General features: G+C 38.6%; 2 protein-coding genes across 2 annotated transcripts in view; both read left to right on the top strand.

Annotated features, from left to right (window-relative positions):
- The window catches only part of si:dkey-220k22.1 (multiple epidermal growth factor-like domains protein 9), a 120,609-nt gene extending 107,306 nt beyond the window's left edge, over window positions 1-13,303 (top strand). Inside the window, exons 5-6 of the mRNA XM_056267375.1 lie at window positions 9,059-9,328; window positions 12,756-13,303. Coding sequence (XP_056123350.1) covers window positions 9,059-9,328; window positions 12,756-13,201 — 716 coding nt within the window. The 3' untranslated portion in view covers window positions 13,202-13,303. The remainder of the gene's footprint in view (window positions 1-9,058; window positions 9,329-12,755) is intronic.
- A 6,164-nt stretch (window positions 13,304-19,467) lies between these two features.
- si:dkey-220k22.3 (uncharacterized protein LOC796870 homolog) lies at window positions 19,468-22,586 on the top strand. Its single transcript, XM_056267396.1, is given in 5 exon segments — window positions 19,468-19,798; window positions 20,182-20,215; window positions 21,169-21,228; window positions 21,432-21,701; window positions 21,704-22,586. Coding segments are annotated over 5 exon segments (615 nt in total). The 5' UTR covers window positions 19,468-19,696; the 3' UTR covers window positions 21,853-22,586.
- Window positions 22,587-23,258: the final 672 nt, after the last annotated feature.

The raw sequence follows: 23,258 nt of genomic DNA on the forward strand, positions 1-23,258 counted from the left end.
GCCAGCGATATCGGCCTTCCCCCAGAGCTCTTGGGCAGCAGCTCATGATGTGCTCAAGGGTTCCCTTTCTCTGGCACAGGGCGCATCCTGGTGTATCGACCAGCCCCCAGGTGTGCAGGTTGGACGGGCTGGGGAGGACGTCATAGACTGCCTGGACCAGGAACTTTATGCGGTGTGGCTCTGCCCGCCAAAGGTCAGTCCACGTGATCTTCCTCTCCACAGCTTGTTCCCATCTAATCCAGGCACCCTGACGTGCCATTCCCACTGCTTTGCTGGACCTCTCCTCCTCCACCGCCGCCCTCACCTCACTTTGAACTAGCTGCTTCCTCTCCTTCCCCCGAGCCTTGTCGAACCGGGGCCCTTGAAAGGTTCCTAGCCCAGCCCTTCCTCTGGCCACTGCTCCCACTAGGACTCCATGGTGCAGCCGTGACTCTGCCTGGTCTACTGCCGCCTCTGCCCTCCATTTCCTGCCCGTCTTGACCTCTACACCTGCCCCAGAGACTTTGGGGTCCCTAGACTCACGGAGCTGCAGCACCTCTCTTGCACGCAAGACCTTGAACTCCTCTTCGATGGATTTTAGCGGGAGCTGCAGCTTGCAGGTGTTTCCATAAAGGGGCGATACTGCTTAAGCTCCTCGGGAATCCCAGCCATCTTCTTAGGTAGCGGCTGACTCTCCTTTCTAGTTCTGAGATGGTGGAGATCGGAAACTCGTACAGAAGCAGAGGCCACAGTATTCTTGGCAGAATCCCATGTTGGTACACCCATGCCTTAAATTTTCCAGGGAGCCCAGTTTTATCGACATTCTTCAGCCACCTCTCCAGCTCCTCGCAGGTGTTTTTGATGGATGTTGTATCCCTGAGGCTGCTGTCGAAGATCTTTCCCAGGCTTTTTACTGGTTTTTCAGACAGGGTCGGTATTTGAGTTCCTGAGATGATAAAACGAAACTTCTCCACCATCCTGCCCTTCTTTAGCACTAAAGATCTGGATTTGGTTGGCTTGAATGACATCCTGGCCCATTCAATCACCCTCTCCAGACCCTTCAGGATCCATCTGGCTCCAGGCACTGACTCCGTTGTCACTGTGAGGTCATCCATGAAGGCACGGATTGGTGGTTGCCGCATTCCAGTCTTGGATTTGGGCCCTCTGCACTCCGGTTCAGCAGATTTCACCAACATGTTCATTGCCAGAGCGAACAAGATCACTGAAATGGTGCAGCCTGTGATGATTCCCACCTCCAGCCTGTGCCACTCTGATGTTGTTGACCCAGATGAGACTCTCAGCTTGAAATCTCTATAGTAATCCTGGATAAGGTCTCTCACTATGGCAGAACATGGTGCCTCTCCAGAGGCTCCTGTACCAGCTTGTGGGGCATAGAGCCATAGGTGTTGGCCAGGTCTAACCACAGCACCACCAGATCACCCCTATTCTCCTTTGCTTCTCTGAGGAGCTGTGTAACCACGCCTGTGTGCTCTAGGCAGCCTGGAACACCTGGTATGCCACCTTTCTGTCAATGTATCCATTTTTGAGGAAGAACTCTGCCAACCGCTTCACAACTATGCTGAAGAAGATCTTTCCTTCAACGCTTAAAAGCGAGATGATTCTGAACCTGCTAATGGTCTTGGAGTCTTCTTCTTTTGGGATCCACACTCCATCTGCACACCGCCACTGTTTTAGAGTTTTCCCTTTCCTCCAGATGACTTTTAGGATCCTCCACAGCCGATGTAGCAGCTTGGGGCAGTACTTGTACACCTTATACGATGTTCCGCTTGGTCCTGGTGCAGACCTAGACCTTGCCTTCCTTACTACTTCCTGTGCTTCTTTCAGGAGTGGCTCCCTCAGGTCGAATGCCTCTACAGGCTCTGGTGGTGTTATCAAGGCATCGCACTGCCCCAACTCTTGTTCTCTGGAGGGGTCACTAAATGTATCTGCAAGGTGTTGGTCAATTTCACCCTTAGATGAGACTAGGCGTCCACCTCTCTTCTGCCCGAGGAGCTGTTTGGTGAACTCGAATGGGTTTCTAATGAAGGCTGCTCTCCTCCTAGCCCTCTCCCTTCGCCGCCTCCTGTGCCGTTCGGCTCTGCGCAGGGTAACAAGCTTCTTCCTTAAGATGCTGCGCAGCTCTGTCAGTGGCCCATGCTCCTCCTCACCAGCTTCCTTGTACTGCTTTTTTAGGGTTTTCAGCTCTATTCTGATGTTATGAATTTTGACTGCCCTCTGGTTTTTGGTGTACGGCTTTGTTACTCCTCTCACCTCCTCCACACCAAACCTCTCAACCGCCATGCTCACTATGATGGTCGTTATAGTTTGTAGCCTCCTCTCCGCATCACCTTTGGCCGTTACTTCCAGCACCTTGTCCACATCCTCATCAAACTTCTGCCACTCGGCTGTTTTACATGCTTGAGGCCACCTGATCCTCCTCTTCTCAGGCTGCATGACTGGGGGGACAGTTTGTACCACATGGAGGCTCTGGGCTCTATGGGGTGCTTCCAGGCCCTGCTCCTCCTCTGACTCACCAGGCACTATGCCTGTGCATTGTGGTACTTGCCGTGGCTCCAGACATTTCATCCGTGACTGATGGATCTTCAAGCCTCTTGCATTTTTACAAATCTTTCCACACTGACAAACCGCGCTCGTAGTCGTTTTTCCTTTGCTGTTGGTCGATAACCTTAGGTCCGTCCGACTGGGGTTCTCTTTCTCCCCCCCTCTCGGGCTCCCCTGGGGGTATTGTTCATTTAATTTTTCCGTAACTAGCTTTGGGTTCCTCTTCACAGAGGCTGCGGCTAGGGGTGCTAGCCCATACCGCCCCGGTTGCCGTCTTCCCGAGCTGCCATCTGTCTCTCCAGATGTCCCCAACCTATTCTTGGTTGTCAACCAGCCTGTTCCTGGTAGTCACTGATTTCTTCAGATTGACAGTTGTAATGATACATCTTCTGATGCTAACCTAGGGCACATCATCAGTGATGTTCCTGATCTCATTGGGTGTTTTGGGTCTTTCGAAACATCAGACACCCTCCTTCAGGCGACCCAGCTGAGGTTGATCAGGCAGCATTTAACCACGGATCCGCTCTTTTGATCCAGAGCCACCTCGACGCCTTCTCTGCAGCCTCTGTGGTATTGCTGATAGCCCTTCTCCTTCTCTCACCTGTGATGCCGAGTGCAGTGTAGGCCCCGTAGAGGGACTTCGCTGCAAAGCCTCTTTGTAATATGTTTATTTTGGGTATATATATATCTGATTAATCTAATATAGGATGCGTTTGGTTAAGTTAAAGCGCTTCATTGTACCGTGATCATCTTTATCTTTAGCGTGCGCAGCTCAAACAGTAATGCATAACTATAATTGGGACTGTCATATACATGCCATTATAATGAGAACACTATTGTAATAAAACATTTAATTCTCTGGGTTTAGTTGCCGTGTTTCAGCCTATGGTTTCAGCACGTTGTTGTGTGAATAGCGCATCCAGAACAGGGATTAAACGTTCTGACCAGCACAGTCAAGTTCGCTTGTGCATTCACAACATTTTGTGCTGATATAAGTCGTAATATTAAGTTTATGTAATATAAATATCTGATTAATCTCACATAGGATGCGTTTCGTTGATTTAAACAACCTGCTAGAAAATTTCTTCAGTTTCCCGGTGCTCGTTCTCTTCAGCTTCAGCGCGCACGATCAAACAGCAAGCTATGATTGGGACTGTCATATCATATAATTGTACACACTATTGTAATAATAAGTTGTAAATTCTTTGGGTTTAGTTGCATTCTTCAGCAACCGTTGAGAAAAGCGATTCAGTTTAACGTTCGTTCTATTCAGCTTCATCACGCGCAGGTCAAACAATGATGTAATTTGAAACAGTAAGCCTAATATTAAAGATGTTTACTATTCTATACTTTTAGAGCAAACACTCTGAAGTCAGCTATTTCATCTCTGTAGGCTAAATGACTAGATTTGCTTTGCTCAATAATTCTTTGTTTGTGCTTTAGCACATGTCTGAATTAACAAATGTAGGCCTATGCTGTCTCAGTGACAGTGACTGATTGAAATCAATTGTCCTGAACGGCGAACAAGTCATTATTAGTACCTCCTATTGTTACCATGAAATAGCCTTGACAGATTATGTTGTACATTGTTAAATCAAAACCCATGATGTCTCCAAAAACACACACACATGATTTGTTGAGAGTGAGACCCAAGTAAAACTCTCACATCTTCCATTATAAATCCATGTAGTCGTGTACTGCTTATTGTTTGATGAACTAGGTGGATGAGATTTTAAAATATGAAATTATTAAACTCTCTTTTGACAGCTTAGGGATCTAAGTTGCAACTCTTCATCTTTCAATACTGTACATATTTAACCATATTCATTAGGTCTTTCTCACTAGGTTTCTTCTACAGAAGGTCTCATAAATATGTAAATGCCATTGTCAATGTCTGTTCCAAACCAGCTGTCAGTCATTATTTGTAAGGTTTCAAGGACCTTATATGATCTGTCTGGAGTTTGGAGGGGCTTTATAAGGTAGATGCAGCAGAACATTAAATGAAAAATTATTCTATCAATTATTTATTTATGTCAGTTAAAAAAAAAAACATATACCTATCCATGGCTCTCTAAACATATTCTTGAATATCTAAAAAATAATAGCTTTTAATGTTCTATATATTTTGTTGAATGTACTGTATGTAGGTAGGTAGTTTGTGTTTTTGAATTCATCTTGTATTCAGCAAAGACACTTTTTATATTGTTAAAAAATAATTTTATTTTAAATAACTGCTGTTCTTTTGAACTTTCTATTCATCCACGAATCCTGAAAAAAATAATTATGGTTTCCACAAAAATATTAAGCAACACAACTGTTTTCAACATTGATAATAATAAGAAATGTTTCTTGAGCAGTAAATCATCATATTAGTCTGGTTTCTGAAGGGTCATGTGACACTGAAGACTGGAGTAATGATGCTGAAAACTCAGTTTTTATCACAGAAATAAATTACATTTTAAAATATATTCAAATAAACACCAGTTATTTTAAATTGTAATAATATTTCACAATATTACGGTTTTATGTTACTGTATTTTTGATCAAATAAATGCAGCCTTGGTGATCATAAGAAACCTTTCCAAAACAGAAGAAATAAAACTTTTGAATGTATGTATATGTGTGTGTGTGTGTGTGTGTGTGTATATTATATTTATTTGTTTCAAGCTTTTGACATCATCCAAGACTCTTTCTTTCCCAGCTACTGTAAACATCTCACTTATTTTAAGGCAGAAATTAAAAGATGTACAGTCGCGGCATAGTTTAAGTGGCATTTGCGTGTAGTTTAGATATTAATTTAATCATTCCGAACTGAAAGTTCCTCAGCAAATTGTAATGTCTTTTTTATTTACAAGTGGCACAGATTTTCTCTGCTCTCCTTGCTAATGCTAGATTTCCTTAGTGAAATGCATGTTTGATTTGCATATGCTGGCTGAATTTGCATTGGAAATGACCTAGCACTGGTAGGCTTGTTATCTGCCACGCAGTGTCAGTTGCTATAAGTCGCCAGCTTTGTTCCACCAGAGCTTCAGCTTTGATTCAGCAGTCTGTGAAAAAGTCTGTTATTTGTCACTGCTGTTTTCTTTCTGTCTGCACCTTATGATAGACAGATGATGAGAGAGTGAAACGTACACTGTGAGCTGTTAAAATAAGCAGATATTTAAAACATGAAAATATAGGACAATAAGTCTTCATATAGCAGAAGAGTAATTTGACTCTATTCACTTTGTGTATTGTTTACTGTAGGCCTACATTTAAATGTATTTCTAAAACCATTATGTATATTATTACTCTGTCTTTACTCAAACTATTTCTTCATTATGTGTTTTATTTGTGGGGGTTTTATTCTCACTTTGGTCAGGAAGTGTTAAAACTGTTGTAACGATTCTAGCCGTGAGCATGTCCATACCTGTTTGAGATGGTGTGTCATGTGTGCCTACGCTCGTGACGCTGAAAAAACTACTAGGTAAAAGTCACCACCACACTAAAGAAGCTGTTGCTGGCAAAGTAATTATGAGATGGTCAAACATTGGCTAGCCTCATTTTAGACATTATCGTCACGAGTCACATCAACATGAGGAAGGATATCTTGTGTAGCCGGAAATTTTTGTATGCTGTAACATGTTGGGACATATGCTGTGCTGAGCAGTTTTTAATTTTTTTGTCAAGTTTTTGCTGGTGCCGAAAGAAGCGAAAAAAAGGTTTTTGGAATAAATACATAAAGGTGAGACCAAACAAAAGGAGCCTGTGTGTGTGTGTGTGTGTGTATACATTGATTTCAGTCTGGTCACCAACAGCTCAAGCAGTCAGTTTCTTTTCTCTTTGTTCTTTCATTCTCTTGTGTGAATGTTTTTAATTCTGTATTGGGATAATAGTTTTAAGTTGAAAGCTCTTTGTCCCTACGGGGCTGTTTTACTGTCGTGATGATGTATATCTAAATGGGCTGCTTTCTGCCTCAGTCTCTCTCCGTCCTTTGTGTCATTATCTTACCATGATGGTGATTGCCCTCATGCTTGAGAAATGTGGAAAATTGGTCCTTCTAGTGTAGTAGTCCCTGGGTGTACATCACTGCCTGGAGGTTTGGGTTTTATACCCTGCTGTCGACTGTATGCAGGTGCTGAGTCTGGGCAAATGATGATAGGATTTAGGCTCATAGCGCTCCCTGATTCACTGCCCTTCTCCATATGTAATGTAAAAACTGCCTCTCTGCCAGATATATTTGATTCACAGCAGGTACTGCATACAGTATGTCTTATTGCTTCTAGCTCGCTCTTTATGTATGGCTCAACGTGGTTTTTGCTTTAACTGTCCCTTTCTTCTTTTTTCCTACTAGTTCTTCTCTCTCATATTCCTTTTATTTGACCTCCCCTTCAATGGGCCAGGGTATAAAATCGAATCTTTCTTCTAGTTTTGAAATTCTGGGAACAAGCACAGTGTTGTTGATTTTGTGTGTGTGCAGTGTGTGTGTGTGTGTGTGTGTGTGTGTGTGCGTGTGTGTGTGTGTGTGTGTGTGTGTGTGTGTGTGTGTGTGTGTGTGTGTGTGTGTGTGTGTGTGTGTGTGTGTGTGTGTGTGTGTGTGTGTGTGTGTGTGTGTGTGTGTGTGTTTTATAATGGTAGGAGGGATGCATTTGATTACTTTTGTATTCGTTAATGTCCTTATTTATTAAGGCTATCCTGTCATTCAAAATGTACATTACACTACTGGGGCCAGTACAGTTTTCTTTTGAAGAAATTGATCATTTTGTTCAGTAAGGATGTATTACTGTAAATTGATCAAATGTGTCAGTAAAAACATTTATACTGTTACAAAAGATAGCAAAAGAAAATGTATGTAATATATATATATATATATATATATATATAATTTTTTTTTTTTTTTTTTTTTTTTTTTTTTTACTGTTCAATACACTGTTTTCAACATTGATAATAATAATAATGCTTCTTGAGCACTAAATCACATCATCATATTATAATGATTTCTGAAGGATCATGTGACACTGAAGATGAGAGTAATGGCTGCTGCTGAAAACTCAGCTTTCCCATTACAGGAATAAATTACATTTTATAACATATTAATTAAAAAAGAAAACAATTCTTTTAAATTATAATCATATTTCACAATATTACTGTTTTTCTGTATTTTTGATCGAATAAATACAGCCTTTTTGAGCATAAGAGACTTATTTCAAAAACACTAAAAAATATAATTGACCCCAAACTTTTGAATGGTAATGTATACCCTATTACTTTATTTACTTTATTATTTTGAAAATGTATGTACGTGCTCCCCAGATCAGTGCAGAAAAATGCAAAAAAGGTTTACAGGTTCTGTCTTGGCCCGCCAATTAGTTTTGCCTAAAGAAAGAGAGAGAAAAACATGTTTGGTTGAGGCTGCTGTTCTCATTAAATCGCCTCTTCTGGTTCATCTATCCTATTTATTTCTTCACAGAAAGTAATCACTTCAAATGAGCACTAGATGACAACTAATTTCCTTAGTGTCAGACACTGAAGCGTCTCACGATGTGATATTGCTCTTGAGAATAATCATTGGGATTCAAGTACTTTAGAATAAACATATAGTACACTATACATTTATCAGTAGTTCCTCAGTACTTTCCCAGAAGTCATATAATCATCATGCTGATTTTATGATGTCTCTTTTGGTTGCAAGCGGTTTAATTGCAGTGCCAGGTCACACTATACACACTACAGTATATCTACTTTCAGTTTCCACCCTTTATGTGACATTTCTGTTCTATGAATACAGAACAGTTGAAAGTTCATGATCGTTTTTGTTAGGTTTGTTAGAAATGGAAAAACAACATTTATGCATTAATCATATTATCTTGTGTTTCAGCACTATTCCTAGTGGACAACTGACAATTGTAAAATTTCTATAACATTTATATTATATATATTTTCATCATAGTTGTGTGATCAGACAAAAAGAAAGATGTTTATCTACAGTACGTGGCTTCCTGTAAAAGCAGGTTTCAAAGTGGATGTTTTTATTTACTGTACAGTTTGTTTGTGTACTACTTTCTTTTAGTTGCAGATGTGCTGTTGAAGACTGTAGGCAGTACTTTTGCATGGGGAAGGGTGTCTTCACTTCATTTCACTTAAGCTTAAGTCATCGGACCTTTTCAAAGCCCGGATTTTGCCAGTTAGATGATAACTTGGTCTGCAGTCAAATGCAAAGGAGATAACACTTTTACAGAATGATTGGAGGTTGATAGGTTCATCTGACAACTCAATATAGGCTAATATAAACAAAGACCTCAGTTTCCCTTCAAACTGCCTTCTGCATCCTTATAAGATTCTGCCATCTGGTGGTCAAATGAACTCTGTGTCTCTAAATGTCTGTTTTTATAGCAGAAGTCCTTTGGCAATTTCAGTAAAAATTGTATACTTGAACACTTGTCTTGTATACTTGAAATTTTTTTTTTTTTTTTTACCAGCAGGTGTGTCTGGTTCCTCTAATTCACCCTAACCTTTCTTTGTGTACACATGTGTTTAGACTCAAACGGCCAGCCATTCTGTATCCAGTGCAAGCCGGAGTACCAGGGTCCCAACTGTGAGCAGTGTAGTGATGGCTTCTACAACGCCGACAGCATCTGCCTTCCCTGTAACTGCAGCGGGAACGGAGACCCCCGCTTGTCCCCTCGGGTCTGTCACCCGGACACGGGCCACTGCCTGAGCTGCATCAACAACACAACGGGCCCGCACTGCGAGCGCTGCGCAGAGGGCTTCACGGGAGACGCGCTCACCAGGAACTGCACTCGTACAGGTGAGAGCCAAAGACTATACATTTGGGCTAATATGCGTAAAAACTCTAGTGATAATAATGGATTGATTTTTGCTACAGGAAGGGATATTAGGGCTGTTCCGAATCAGTCATTGTTGATTGATATATCGCAGGTTTCTTTTCTTTTTTTGTTGGCAAAATTGCAGCTGTACTTAATCATTTTTTTGTGTTCATTCATATCATTTTCCACAATTCAATTAAAGATGAAGCTGTAACTGTAAAACTATCATTTGTCAGTGCAGTAGTTAGAGAGCCACTTCTACGTGACTGTGAAATGAAGAAAAGTGAAGTGAACACCAGTTGAGAGAGTTTGAAACTGACTCTCTCTCTCTCTCGCTCTCTCTCTCTCTCTGCCACACTTTTTGGTGCGGTTTCAGTTGTATTGCAGTGTATTGAATATATCATGCATCATGAAGACCTTGATGTTACCCAGCCTTACAGTATATATTGTGTGAACAGGAAGTGTTATTTTTAATCACCTATTTCAAGGGGTGATTGAAAAGAGCTTGCATGTTAAGTGACTGTGGTTTTCAGAGAGGGGAAAAGATGTGTTGTAGAATGACTAATCCCAGATCAGCGTTCTGACTCACAACATCCGTCTGTGCGCACCTGATTCTATCAGTGGTGTACTGTAAAGAGGACAGATCATACATTTCCATAGGCAGGCTGACTCGGGCTGCCAAACAGTAAACAAGGACAGCAGGGTGGATATATGAAAGAGAGAGGATGAAGAAAATAGTGATTTATCACTTCAGTAAGTCGGCCAAATCCACACTCTCTTTTCGTAAATCTTTCCACTCAGCCAACAATAATAAATCCTCCCTTTTTTGGCCTGTCTGAGCTCCTTATCCAGATGTTCTGCTTATACAGAACAACCATGTTGCCATTCACTGCTGATAACGGTACTGTAATGGAACTCCATGTGGAAATGTTGACTTTCAAACAATGGTTGAAAAATCTTTGAAATGGCATCTCCCATAATGACAGTGTTGTTATTGTGAACTAAATGAAAACTTTCCAGTTTTGGTGATTAATATTATATGACAACCGAATTAAAAAATCTTACCTTGGTAACTAACTGAAGTAGTTGAAGTACTAAAATGACTAAAGCTAAAACTTAAAAATAAATTAAAGCTATATCGAAAAAACTAATAACAAAAACACAAGATTACGGAAACAAACTAAAGCTCCAGTCCGTAACTTTTTTGAGTTAAAAATTATCCAAAATAATTTTTTGAGCAAGTACATAACCAGCCAGTCTTCAAAACTATCTGTTTGCCTTATCTCGATTCAAAATGGTAATCTTGTAATAGTGTTTTTAATTCCAGTGGTACTGGTGGATTTCTGCGGGAAATTCGAGCATGTCTTTGCGTCATTACGTCACATCTGTACACATAAAGAAGAGTCTCGGCTAGTAGGCTATAATGCGTGTAAGGATGTTGAAGGTCGAGATTTATAGCCTTTTCTCACAGCACTTGATATAATTAAACTTATTCATTTGATGGCGGATCCAGAAAGGTTCAAACGACGATCACCAGTGACAACTAGAGATTAACCCGTTGTAAAATGCAAAAGACTTTGGACTGAGAGTTTGGAAAAAGAGACTGCAACCGGCCCCATGCGAAAACAAGGATAAATATCGGAAGGACATTACATGTAGTCACGCAATGCTTTGAGAACAAAGTATAATTTGCACGGTTTTGCGTGATATGATAAGCGATTGTTAGATTTAATCAGCGCGTTTTACTGCAATGCTTTTTTTCAGTAATGGTCAAAGTAATTTATCTTAGTTGGTCAGAACAAAAGTGGATGTTACTCACTTGTTCAGATGAAATTGTAGGGTGAAATTTCTTATGTTGGTCATACTTCCAAAAAGTAGAATCTGTGATTCTGTATGCCAGTATCCACACCAGCGCGGTGACTGACAGCCGCACATTCTCTTCAAAACATTGGATTCATCCGCGCTGTGCCGTGCCGAGGTACAACTCACGTAAAGTTGATAATTCCGCGAATGACTGCAATTGCAGATTTCGAACAGACATGGCGACAAAGAGGAAAAACTGCGGACTGCAGCTTTAAAATGAAAAATAAAAGTGTACAAATAAAAGCAAATTCAAAATATTAATAAATACTATAATAGTACATCAATAATAAAACTAACATGTTTTCTGAGGTGAATGGCTGAAGTATGTTTTCAGTCTTCATGTACACGGCATGCAGTCTGACATTGTCTGTTCTACTGAACAGATGGAATCGTTCTTGCCTGTGAATCTTCTTCCAGTGTGAAGCATCTGCTCTCTACATTACACTAGATCAGGGCTCCACATGGGACTGACTTGCTGCTCTCACCCTCCTTTATTCCCACCCTCTTACTTTCTTTCTTCACTTCCTTTCTTCTCTTTTTTTGTTCTCTTAATCTTTCATTTATGACATATATTGCAATTTTCTTAGTGTTCACTGGCAGTGATGTTAACTTTTAGTGTGGAATGTTACAAGTCTGAAAATACTGTTTTTGGTAGCTGTTTTAAAAATGCACAAGTGAAAGATGGAAAAATTTAACGGTAATGTCTCAAATGTTTATCAAAACGATTGTAGATGTAGAAATAATTGTGCATGCTTTAGGTAGTGTGAATATATATATATATATAGTTACAAGCAAGCTTTTTTATGTAATGACTTGTTTAATATACATGTAAAAAAAATTGGGGGGGAAATTTAATTATTCATTTTAATTAGAATACAATTATAATATAATTATTAATTATTCATATTTTAGTGGAAGCTTAAATGTGCATGAACTTCCATGTTTACCGAATGTGATGTGCCTTATGTATGTGTTTGATCATATAAAGCGATCATATCTCTTCACAGGATTTGGATTAAAACGCTCAATTCATATGGATTTTTTTTTTTCAACTTTATGACCTTTTTGTATCCTTTAATTTTTAAAAGTTTTTTTTTTAATTACAGAATTACAATTTTTGGGTGATATCTGTAAGTACATGAAATTTGCTTCATTTCGAGATGAAAGTAATGATAACTTGCAGTTCAGTAAGTGAGTCAGAAGTTCAGTAAAGATTTTTTTTTTTTTTTAATGATTCATTAAAAGAACTGTGAGAGACATTTATTTGTGAATTAGACTATACTGGAAAAAGTTCTTTTTTTCTTTTTCTTTTTTTTGCAGCCCGCGAAGACGTGTTTTATAAAGATGTGTTTTATTGCCTTTATTTTACAGTACACCACCTTCTTATCACTTATTCAGTGGTGCAGGAAACACTGCTCTGTCCGCCACACCACCAGAAAGTCACTGGCGTATAAATAATTAACTTTTGGTTTTTTGGATATGTGGTATTACATTAGATGCATATTTTCTCAAACTGTCCTTCTCTTTCTCTTGCCGTGTCCATAGTCATCCACACTACTCCTTCAACCACTCCCCACTGGTTTCACTACACCACCATGACCTCCAGCCCTAATGCTACAGCACAATTCACCACCTCCTCCAGCAGCCTGCTGAGCAGCCTGGGTAGCTCCACCCCCAACACCACCACCACCACCACAGTGACTCCACTCCCATGGAACCAGTTCAACATCATCATCCTGGCCGTCATCATCATAGTTGTGCTAGCTCTCCTGGCGGTGGTGGGTGGCGTGTACACTTACAGGGAATACCAGAACCGCAAGCTGAACGCCCCGTTCTGGACCATCGAGCTGAAGGAGGACAACATTAGCTTCAGCAGCTATCACGACAGCATTCCGAATGCAGATGTATCAGGGCTTTTAGAGGATGAAGTTAGTGACGTGGGCAACGGACAGCTTGCTTTAACCGGTCCTGGTAGTTTGTATAAGGTGTAACAGATCTTACTGTTTTTACGCAGAAACTGGACTGCTACACCAGCGCTGGATTGACACTGGCCAGGTTGTGGACCTATGGATATGTGGACCCCCAAATTATATATATATATATATATTTTTTTTCATTTTATGCTGATGAATAAAATGACATTGTTTTTCTCATCTGACATAATGCAAACACTCACACAAGCACTCCAAAGCTAGAAGAGCCATTAGTGAATAAAGAACATGAGCAGTACATCTGACTGAAAAGCCAAGTTAAACATCCTGCCTTGTTGAGGACCTTGGCCCAACTCAGAGGTGAAATATGTTGTCTTGCTTTGAAGAAAGAGGAGAGATGCAGAGACTAATTCGCTAACAGAATACTAGACACTGAAGCATGTCTGGTTAGATCAATCAAATGCACATTTCCATACGTCCATTCCCTCGTTCCTTTTGTAAATGCTGTGGATATTTTAAATACACAGAGAAGACATTAGTTTTCAACAAACTCAGGATGGATATCATTTGTGTTGTGTGTAAACCACACCATTTAAGTGTTGCTTCAGCACAAGGATACCATACATGCTATTACATGTGCATGACTTTAGGGGGCGCCATTACGCTGGACCTGACATGCAGACCTGGCTTGTGTATTATCCAATGGAAATACAGAATACTGAATGGCAGATGCTGAATGACTTTTGTATTCATTTGCCATTATGCAGATGCTTTCTTGCCGAAGCGGCGTACGAGAAAGGATTATTTGTTTTTATCAGGCCAAAGAGGATCTGTGTGTGTCAGTCTCAGGCGGAGAGAGTCTGGCTAATTCTTGTCACAGTCTTACAACGACAAAGGCGATTTAAAGGACTGTTTCACAATGTATGGAATTTGACTTGTTTTATTTATTTTCAGCAATTTCTCTGCAATACACTTTTCCCTTGTGACTTATCATCAGCCACCTGTTGAAAGGTGCCATGCCTTGTTGTGTGCACTTGACACATCAATATGTCTGGTTGGGAGAGTTTAACAGTTTTGTTTAATTTATTTGGACGAACCTCTCTCTCAGATTGATGGCTTAGGGTCAGTTTGTGTGTCACAGAGGAGGAGAACAAATATGATCAGATGAGCAATAATGGCTGTTGTGTCTAACAGCCTTACTGGACAGTAATCAATCACTGCCATTTTAGTAGCTCAGGCTAAACCAAGTTGATCCAATGGTTCAGTGAATGAATAAGTGCACGTGTTTGCGTGTGTAGGTGTATGTGTGGGGGCTGAGTGTTAGGTTAGTGTCAGTCAGCAAAAGACATATGAAAGGGTGTGTATGCACAAGGACGTTCTCTGTAGGAGATGGCCCGAACTTTAAGAAAGGAGCAATAGTTCATCTGTCTGCATCTCAAATGACTCTTGGGATATCGTCTTTTAGCCCCCCTACCCCCCACTTCCACAGTCCTGAAGCTGTCTTGGTTCAAAACTATGTAAATATTAGATGTACAGAATGGTTGTCTTGAGGAGGCTGCTATCGTAGTGGTACTGTGGCAACGACTTTTGTTTCTGTGTCTAGCATACTTGTGCGCGCACATAGGGACTAACGTCATAACGGTGTCTTAATCTTACATTGTATGCATTGTGCAGTATGCATGGTGCACCACATTCACAACTAGCTCTGTGAAAGATTTTAATAAAAGTAAGTTTTACTATAATTTGTGCTTTCATTATTATTATTAATTTATTATTATTATATCGTTGTATGTCATGCACTAGTTCCAGCCCCTGAACCGCACCAGTCTGTTTCCCGGACATCTGATTCGTCCTGAGCACAAAAAGCACTTGTGAAATGCACGTGCTTCAACTTAATTGAATTTAAATAAAAATGTCCTGAATTTACTGGACTTTTGTGGATAAATGAAACCCTGGATTCAGTCAATTTTGTAAGGGCAGTGTCATCAAATCTTTGAAAGATATTCAGTTGTGTTTGAGCCACTGTAAATCTATTTTATGTTGGATGCTTAACGTGTTTATGTTTATTTGTTAATATGGGAATTTGACACTGTAAGACAATTTGTACAGTAAAAAATATTTTATTTTGAAATAAGGTTAAACACTCCACAGATTTGGGCAAAGGGCATGTTGTTGTTGTTTTTTGTTATGTTTGTTTTATTAATAATCATTATAACTCATTGAGTTATTTAATAATTCCATGAATTAGGTGTACATTTAAAACATTATTCATCATAACCTAAAGTCCAGTTGTCCAAACTCATTTAATCTGAATTCATAGTCTGTTGCTATAATGGCATTCCTTCAACTAAAAATACAGGCCTGTATACAATTTGTATAATTATATTGTGTATTTCTTTGACTAGAATTCTGTTTAATATTCAGTTATTCATTGTTTATTTGTATCGTTAATCAGTTTTTCAAACTAAACTAAATGCCATACATTTATCAAAATGCATGAGCATAAGTATTTCATGTTAATGACATCAATCTGATATCATTTTAACCTGATATAACTTTAATCTGATATAACATCATTATTATGTAGTGTACATACCAAAGTCATCTCTAAATATGTTACAATTTAGCAGCAAGTGCATACTTTTCTTATGTACTTACTGTGTACATATATGTTTACTTCAGTTTGCCATGTTCTTTTAGTGAGACCACAAATATCAAAGGTTAAAACATGACTCCTTTTTTACATGTACAGTAAACCATATTGCTCAGTTCAGTTTCTTTTTTTCTGTTCAGTATAATCATCACTTTCATCTACGGACCATGTGTTTCTGATGCCATCATCCGTGTTAGAATCGTGATAGTAGGTTAAATTGAGTGAGTGCCTGAGTACAGACATCTTGCATATTATAACGCATTTCAAATACAGACCTCCTCACTTACATGGCACATGAAGCTGCATGAGGCAACTATTTTGCGTTTCATTGAGCAATATGCTGATGTGTGGCATTTTCCATGGCTGACATAAGATGATCTCTTATGTTCTTGTATGATCTTGTCCATTTCTTTTGAGCCAAATGGTTGGTGATGAATCTCACAAAAGAATGTTTCTTTAGAAGCTAAAAGTATGTTATTAAATGTTGTCTTTTGTAGGACAAGAGGTTCATAAATGCTTCCCGTGTTTGGAAAGATTTTTGACACGTGTTGCTTTTTCAAATGCAAGTGACTCATCAATGACAAGCTGCGCATAAAATAATAATTGCAGCCTTTGCGATTTCAAAATCGTTATACACCAAATTGGTTTAAGTGCGATTACATGGAAATTGCGATTAATCGTGCAGCCCTAAGCCTAGTAACGGTTGCCCCAAGGTGGCATTGAGTGATATTGCAAACTTCTTTGATAGTTTACCATACAGAGTGAATGTGTGATCACAAGAACTGGACGACACAATCTCCATATCGAGATGTTTCCTCTGGCTGTTGTTGATTGTAAGAACTGAGGTGAATAATTTGCTTTCATGCAATCCTAAAAATGAAAACAATCCAGTGGAGAATAACTACAAAAGCCCCCCACCCACACAAATGTTCTCATCTTTAATTTGTACACTTCTCAAAGGTCAGGGGTAGATAGCTTGGGGAGTATTCCTGCAATCGCCTACACCTTCTGGGTATCCATAAGGGGTCACACATACTAACAAATATCACAGAATCTGAATCACTTTTTTTAAAGTCATACTACCGTAAGTACTTTCATTCATTTTTCCTTTTATTCAGAGAAGATTTTAGATGTAAATAAAAAGCATCCTCTTTATCTCCTCTTGGAGATAAATTAGCGAAAATGTGGTTCAATCTTTGTCATCTTCCTGTTATTATTTTTTTAACTTTTGCCATTTAATACATTTAAAAAAAGAACCAAAATATTTGAAATTATTTAACCTGGTTTAAGACCAAGCAAAATAAACTCTGAGAGCTCGGCAGTGGTGAGACTAACATGCAAACAGTACGGCTCGTTGGCTAGTGCTCACCTTTCGTCGTCAGCGTTTTGATTTCAGCAAATCACTTTAGTGCAACAGAGCTGGTAGCAATGTGCAATCTACCTAAGAGAGGACATGAGCAAAAAGAGATGTCGTCTTTGATTATTGCAATGTAATGCTGTGAATTACAAATTGATTTTACATGTAACTTTTAGCGTGTTCTTAATCTCAGACCTCAATATTGTTAGTCAGTTTTCACAGAAACCAGGTGTAATGGAGAAATTATAGCCTTTGAAACCGTACACATTACTCCACCCCTACATTTGTCACCTGCTCCCTTGTGTAAAAAAGAGATTGAAGTGTCATAAAGGAATATGATGATAGTGTTGATTATATTTGCGATATTGTAAACGCAAAGCAGATTTTTTGTGGGAGTGATTCAAAGCACGACTGATTTTCACTTATCTCCCGTCCCAGTTACCACTGCATTTTTCCATTTAGCTAATTGAGAGCACTTGAAGTGGAAACTAGCAGTTGTAGTAAGTCTTTCCTATGTCTCTCTTGTCTTCCTAGAAATACATTTACCATGACACAGAGATATCGTGAGCTTAGAATTATAAGGTTCTATCTCCACTTTTGGTCGAAATTGAGTTTTTGACATAATCTTATCCATTAGGTGTTTATTAATGCCTGTGTGGTGTTATTTTTGTAAAAAAAATATTTTGTTGGTAGTTATTAATAAAATAAAAAGGTTCCGTGTCACAAAACAGCAGGGATGTAAAAACTTTGATGCTCAATATCTCAGAACTACCCTAAACGGAGATAGAACTGTATAATTCTAAGCTCACGATATGTTGAGGTTCTTGTCAAGATCATCCCTCAATCCCGATTTATGAGAACATTTAGAATACCTGACTTCAGTTGGTAGAAATGTGGTCCAGATGTATAATGCAAAGCCAACACATCCTCCCTCCTTCAATTTTTGAGCTTTATCATTCCCAGTTAAAAAATAAAGATCATTGTCCTCAGATTGTTCTTTAAAAACAAATAACAAGTCTGTTACTTCTCTATAGGGTCAGTAATCAGTAAAGACAAAACAGAAATGTGAATCATTATTTCACATCAAAAATCCCGAGACATTTAAATCAATCTGAGTAAATGATGCCGCCGGAAATCAACAACGCTTAGCCAATAGAGTGCTGACGAGTGGAATTTGATGTCATTGTGGCATAGAGCCATGTAGGCCTTCGAAATGGAAGACGTTTGCGGGCATTTTCTGATATAATCTGGGAAACTGCCCTCTTTTGGAAATTTAACTTGTGAGGGCTGTAAAAAGAGTAACCGATAAAATGAGTCATATAAATATATATATATATATATATATATAACCGGAAAACATAATCTGTGTCTGAATCAACAGTGAGATGCTCACAAACAGGTTGCATGTCCCTAAAGCGCCTAGCAAAACTTAAACATGCACAGTGCTCAAAGACTTTTGCTGATGCTTCTGCTAACACCCACACCCAATGGGAGCACATGTATATTCGTGTGGTGACCTTGTTTACGTGATTGATTACAGATATCTTATGACTTCCAGTCACCATTTAGGGAAAATACCAAATAGGTGGTCTTGTGGTCTATATGTGCTCTTAAAGGGATAGCTCACCCAAAAATTCTAAATTTCATGTCATTCCAAACCTGTATGTCACACTTTATTCTGCAGAATACAAATGGAGAAGACCTGGTCAGTGGGGGGAGTGGGGGTTGTTTGCTTTTTGGTCCTCTGAAGCCATATGATGGGGAATATTTTTTGTTATTCACTGAAAATATACTCCAGCTGTGACCGGATCATTCAATGAGTTGAATTTGAGAAACGTGAATGGATGAAACATTTCACTAAAAGATCTGATTCAACAAATTAGGTTAAACTGAGTTTGTTCACACACCAGACATTGCTGCATCTCTGAATGTGCTGAGATAGGACCCAATGGGATTTCAATGACTTTTAGTTCTCACACAATCCTCAAAAAACTTTATCTGTAGGACTTCAAATACATTGCATTTACAGTGATTGTTGCATCCTTTTGAGACTCAATATCTCCATTCATTGTCATTGAATAGAATAGATCTATTCTTCAAAATTTCTCATTTTGAGTTCCATACAGGTTTGTACAAGAAGTTTGTACTTCCTCCGGGGGAGTCTGACCTGCCTCCTTTTACCAACCAGCGCTCCTTATTTTCGTGGCATTCTTTTTGTTTTGTTTTTTTGACGACACTCCAGACTAGTAATCTTATGCAAGACAGTTACATTAATGAATGAAAATACAAATGCTAATAAAATGAAAAAGATGTTGGCCTAGATTACAACAAGAAATTTTGTACATTCTTTACAAAGTGAAAGGTACGCGTTTACTGTCACCAGGATCACATCCACCCTCATCTCACCCACAGGTGATGTGGAGTTAATAGCGCTCTTGAACGCGTGGGAGATTGGTATCTCATTACAGTCGTCAACTTCATCCGGGACTACAAGAGGCATTCTTAATGTGAAACTGCAGTTATTTCAGCATCTTGAGGAGCAGACATGGGTACAGCGCGCGCAGCTAGAGCGCATATTATATGGACATCGATAGCTTTGGTCCTCATTTTAATCGCATCGTGCTTGACGTATGTCTTCATGTCGAAGGTAAATATAACTGGATCTACTGCCTTAGAATTTAATATTTTTGGCCAATAAATAGACGCGTTGTTCAAGATTGTGTTGGACATTTTGAAGAATAGCTTGACGAATGTTTAGTAGGCCTACTGAATTTACCATTGCAGCAGCAAGCATGTTTTAAAAATATGTATTTATGAAAAAAGAGAAAAAGGTTATCCGATTTTCAGTTCACTATAATGTCTCCTTGGCTGAGATACACTTCCTTGTTTTCTCCAGTATTTGATGTGGACAATAATTCATGGGTCGAGTTGCAGAGGGCGTGTTTCTAAATAACTGCTTCTGTTCAATCTAGGCTACTCTTGAAATATACATGACATAGTGAGTGACATGTCTTACTGTAACTTCAACAGGTGTCTGGATGCCAAAGAATTAGCATCGTGAATGGTAAGTTTATCCTAATAGCCTATTATATTAACTACGTTTTTTTCTTATTCTATTGAGGATGGCATTGCCAATGATCATTTGGCACCACTAGCAAAGTTAGCAAAACGTGAAAGAAGATTAAATACTTAAGATTTTATTAAATAATTTGTATGTAAACATGTGCCGGTTGCATAAACTGCTAAGACTAATCTTTCAAGTCATCTTTTTTTTTTTTTAAGACTGTTAAATACGAAATTTCATATAGGCTACGTAAATTCGTCTCATTTGATATCGAAAGTTAAGACGGGTTGCCCTTTGGCTAACAGTTAGTTGGTCATTATATTTCTTCACCTAAATTTTGTCGCTACTAACGAGTTTGAAGCAAACACCTATCCTATTAAAAGTTTTAAGTCAAACAGATGTTGGCCTACGAATCTCCTTTGTTTTGACTTTGAGTAAAAAAAAAAAAAAGATAACTCGATCGCACCCAGGTTAATATTTGATACCAATAACCAGCACAGAGCACCTACACATTTTGTAGGCTACATGAAAACTTATAACTTTCTGAGCAATTTAAACACAATTGATTATGATTTACTGCGTTTTGTTGTCAATAAAATGTCAAGCTGTAGCATATTATAAAAAAAGAAAACCAAACAGCATAAAAGTTCGGAAAGCTCTTACTGTTTGAAGAATCTCCATTCCAATGTATTATAGCTGAACGATGTATGACAGTGTACAATGTGTAACAGACAGCTGTGCTCTTTGTGGTAGTCTGCTGTTTGGGTGGGGATCTGAGCTGTCTCGCTGTGTGTTGGTGGAAATGCATTTTGTGGTCTGCTTCCGCGCAATTTCATGTTCAGCTGTCAATTGACAATTATTGCAACAATTATTGCTGTTGTTTTTAGTCAGGATACGGTCAGTTGTGGTAATCTTACAGATGTTTTTCTTTCATTTGTTTTTCTTTCTGACAGTCTCCTCAATCGAAAGTATGTTCAGACATCAAGTCTCGAGAGAAAAATGGCTTCTAAAAGGTGATTAGTAACATTTGTTTAAAAAATATTTATGTAAAAACATGTCTTTATGTAGAAAGGAAATAGTTTCACATTGGCCTAAACATCACATTTCTTGGGCTATATTACAAAAATTACACACTGTAGCTAAAATTACATAAACCTTTCTGATTCCATAATGAGAATGTTTGCTACATGTTTATCTTTATATTCGTTTTTTTAAGCTTGCAATCACACTGATAATCGTTTGGTTTGGGATGATGAGTGGGAGGACCACAGGAATCAGGGTGAGAGCATTCTGGACCATAACAAAACGTGGATGGTCATACGAGAGAAAGGTGTATACCTGGTCTACATACAGGTGAACTTCGTTCTAAAGCCACAGAAGAATAGCGACTCTACTGTAGAACTCAAACTTCTAGTGGATCTTCTCAATTATGGTGAGGAACCGGAGATATTTTCAGCTGCACATGACACTCAGTTGGTGAATGTCAACCAGATGCAAAGCTCAACACTTTCCTTCTGATATACATGCAATCAACAAACCAGTTATCAGTGAGAGTATTTCCAAGTGATTTGGTGAACTATGATCCGCGACCCTTCTCAACATTTATCACTATCATAAAATGGGGAGACGACTGGTAGACTGTGGAGCAATAAATATTGCATAAATGATTGGTTATATCCACGGACCATGTCCAATTTTTACAATGGCAGCTGTTCTTATATTCTTGTTAACTTTAATTGTGACATTTCGGTATGACGCAGTCTCAAGATCAGCTGCTAGAACACCTGAGATTTTCCAGCTGTCGTACTAGGAAATGCTCGTTGACATTAACAAGGATTGCGTGGGGGTTATGATACTTTCTTGGTGTTTTTTCTTCTTCCTTTCGAAATATGAAGATCACATCTCATGATCTTCTCAGAAGCATGACACATTTTCCTCTCAACCGATATACAAGTTAAGTTTGTTGTGTTTCAGTTTTTTTATGAGTCAATATGAAAAAGGGCATGATATGCTGAGCACTGACTTTGAAGATTCTCATGTATTACGTAGGCTACATAAAGTACGTAGCTGCCTGCAACAAACATTGCTATACCAAACAGTAGTAAGCTAATTCAGAGCAAGTGGGTATTTTTCAATGAAAGTCTATAAATTTAATCATGTAGTATTTATAATTAATCGACAGCTGAATGTAAAAACCTCATAACAGCAACATATGTTTGATATAAATGCTTAGCGTGTCATACAAAAGCTATGAAGCAACACTTTATTCTGTAAATATGGGCTTTGTTTTTAAGACAAGCAATCACATTTTAATTTTAATAACAACCAACCTCTTAGTATTTAATGAACCAAAATGTTTTGATAGATGTTGTGCCGCAGATTTTGCTGTGCGCAACAGAAGCACTTGTTTGTTCATGAATGTCATGGAAATGTTTTCTGATGGGGGTGGTGGATGGCTAGGGTGGTAGTGGGGATATTTTTTCACATAAATTACCACTAGATACATCAATCCAGTCAAGCAAGTCATATAAAACTGAACAACATGAGCTGTTTTCATGAGACAGTGGAATGTATTGTTTCAGTCAGGAAAATACCATTTATGATGACGCTTACTTTTTTGTCTTCACATGACCCAAGCCAGCTATTCTTTCTTTTAAGGTTTTCTTTGTACTCCTGAGTTTTGTTTTCTTTAGATAAGCCCTTATACTTCTGTTTATACTGACAAGGTAATTGTTCACGCTGAGGGATTTCAATTGACTACGTTTTTTTTTACTGTTCTCAAATATGTAAAAAAATATTATATTTATATGCAATTTGTAATATTTTTATTTAAACTATTAATTATAAATAAAGCTATATGCTGTAGCTCCCTCTGCATGCCTCTGTTATATTGTAAGCCATTTACTGTACATTTAGCACTTCAACAAACACCAAACATGTAGCCTACTCAAGAAAGAAGTTGTTTGTGTTAGATTTTTAATGAATGTGAATGTCACAAATAGACAATGTAATATCACAAACAAAATGCCATGTCATCTGAGCT

The sequence above is a fragment of the Rhinichthys klamathensis genome, unplaced genomic scaffold (assembly GCF_029890125.1).
Source record: "Rhinichthys klamathensis goyatoka isolate OS25496 unplaced genomic scaffold, OSU_Roscu_1.1 h1tg000259l_1, whole genome shotgun sequence".
Lineage (NCBI taxonomy): Eukaryota > Metazoa > Chordata > Actinopteri > Cypriniformes > Leuciscidae > Rhinichthys > Rhinichthys klamathensis.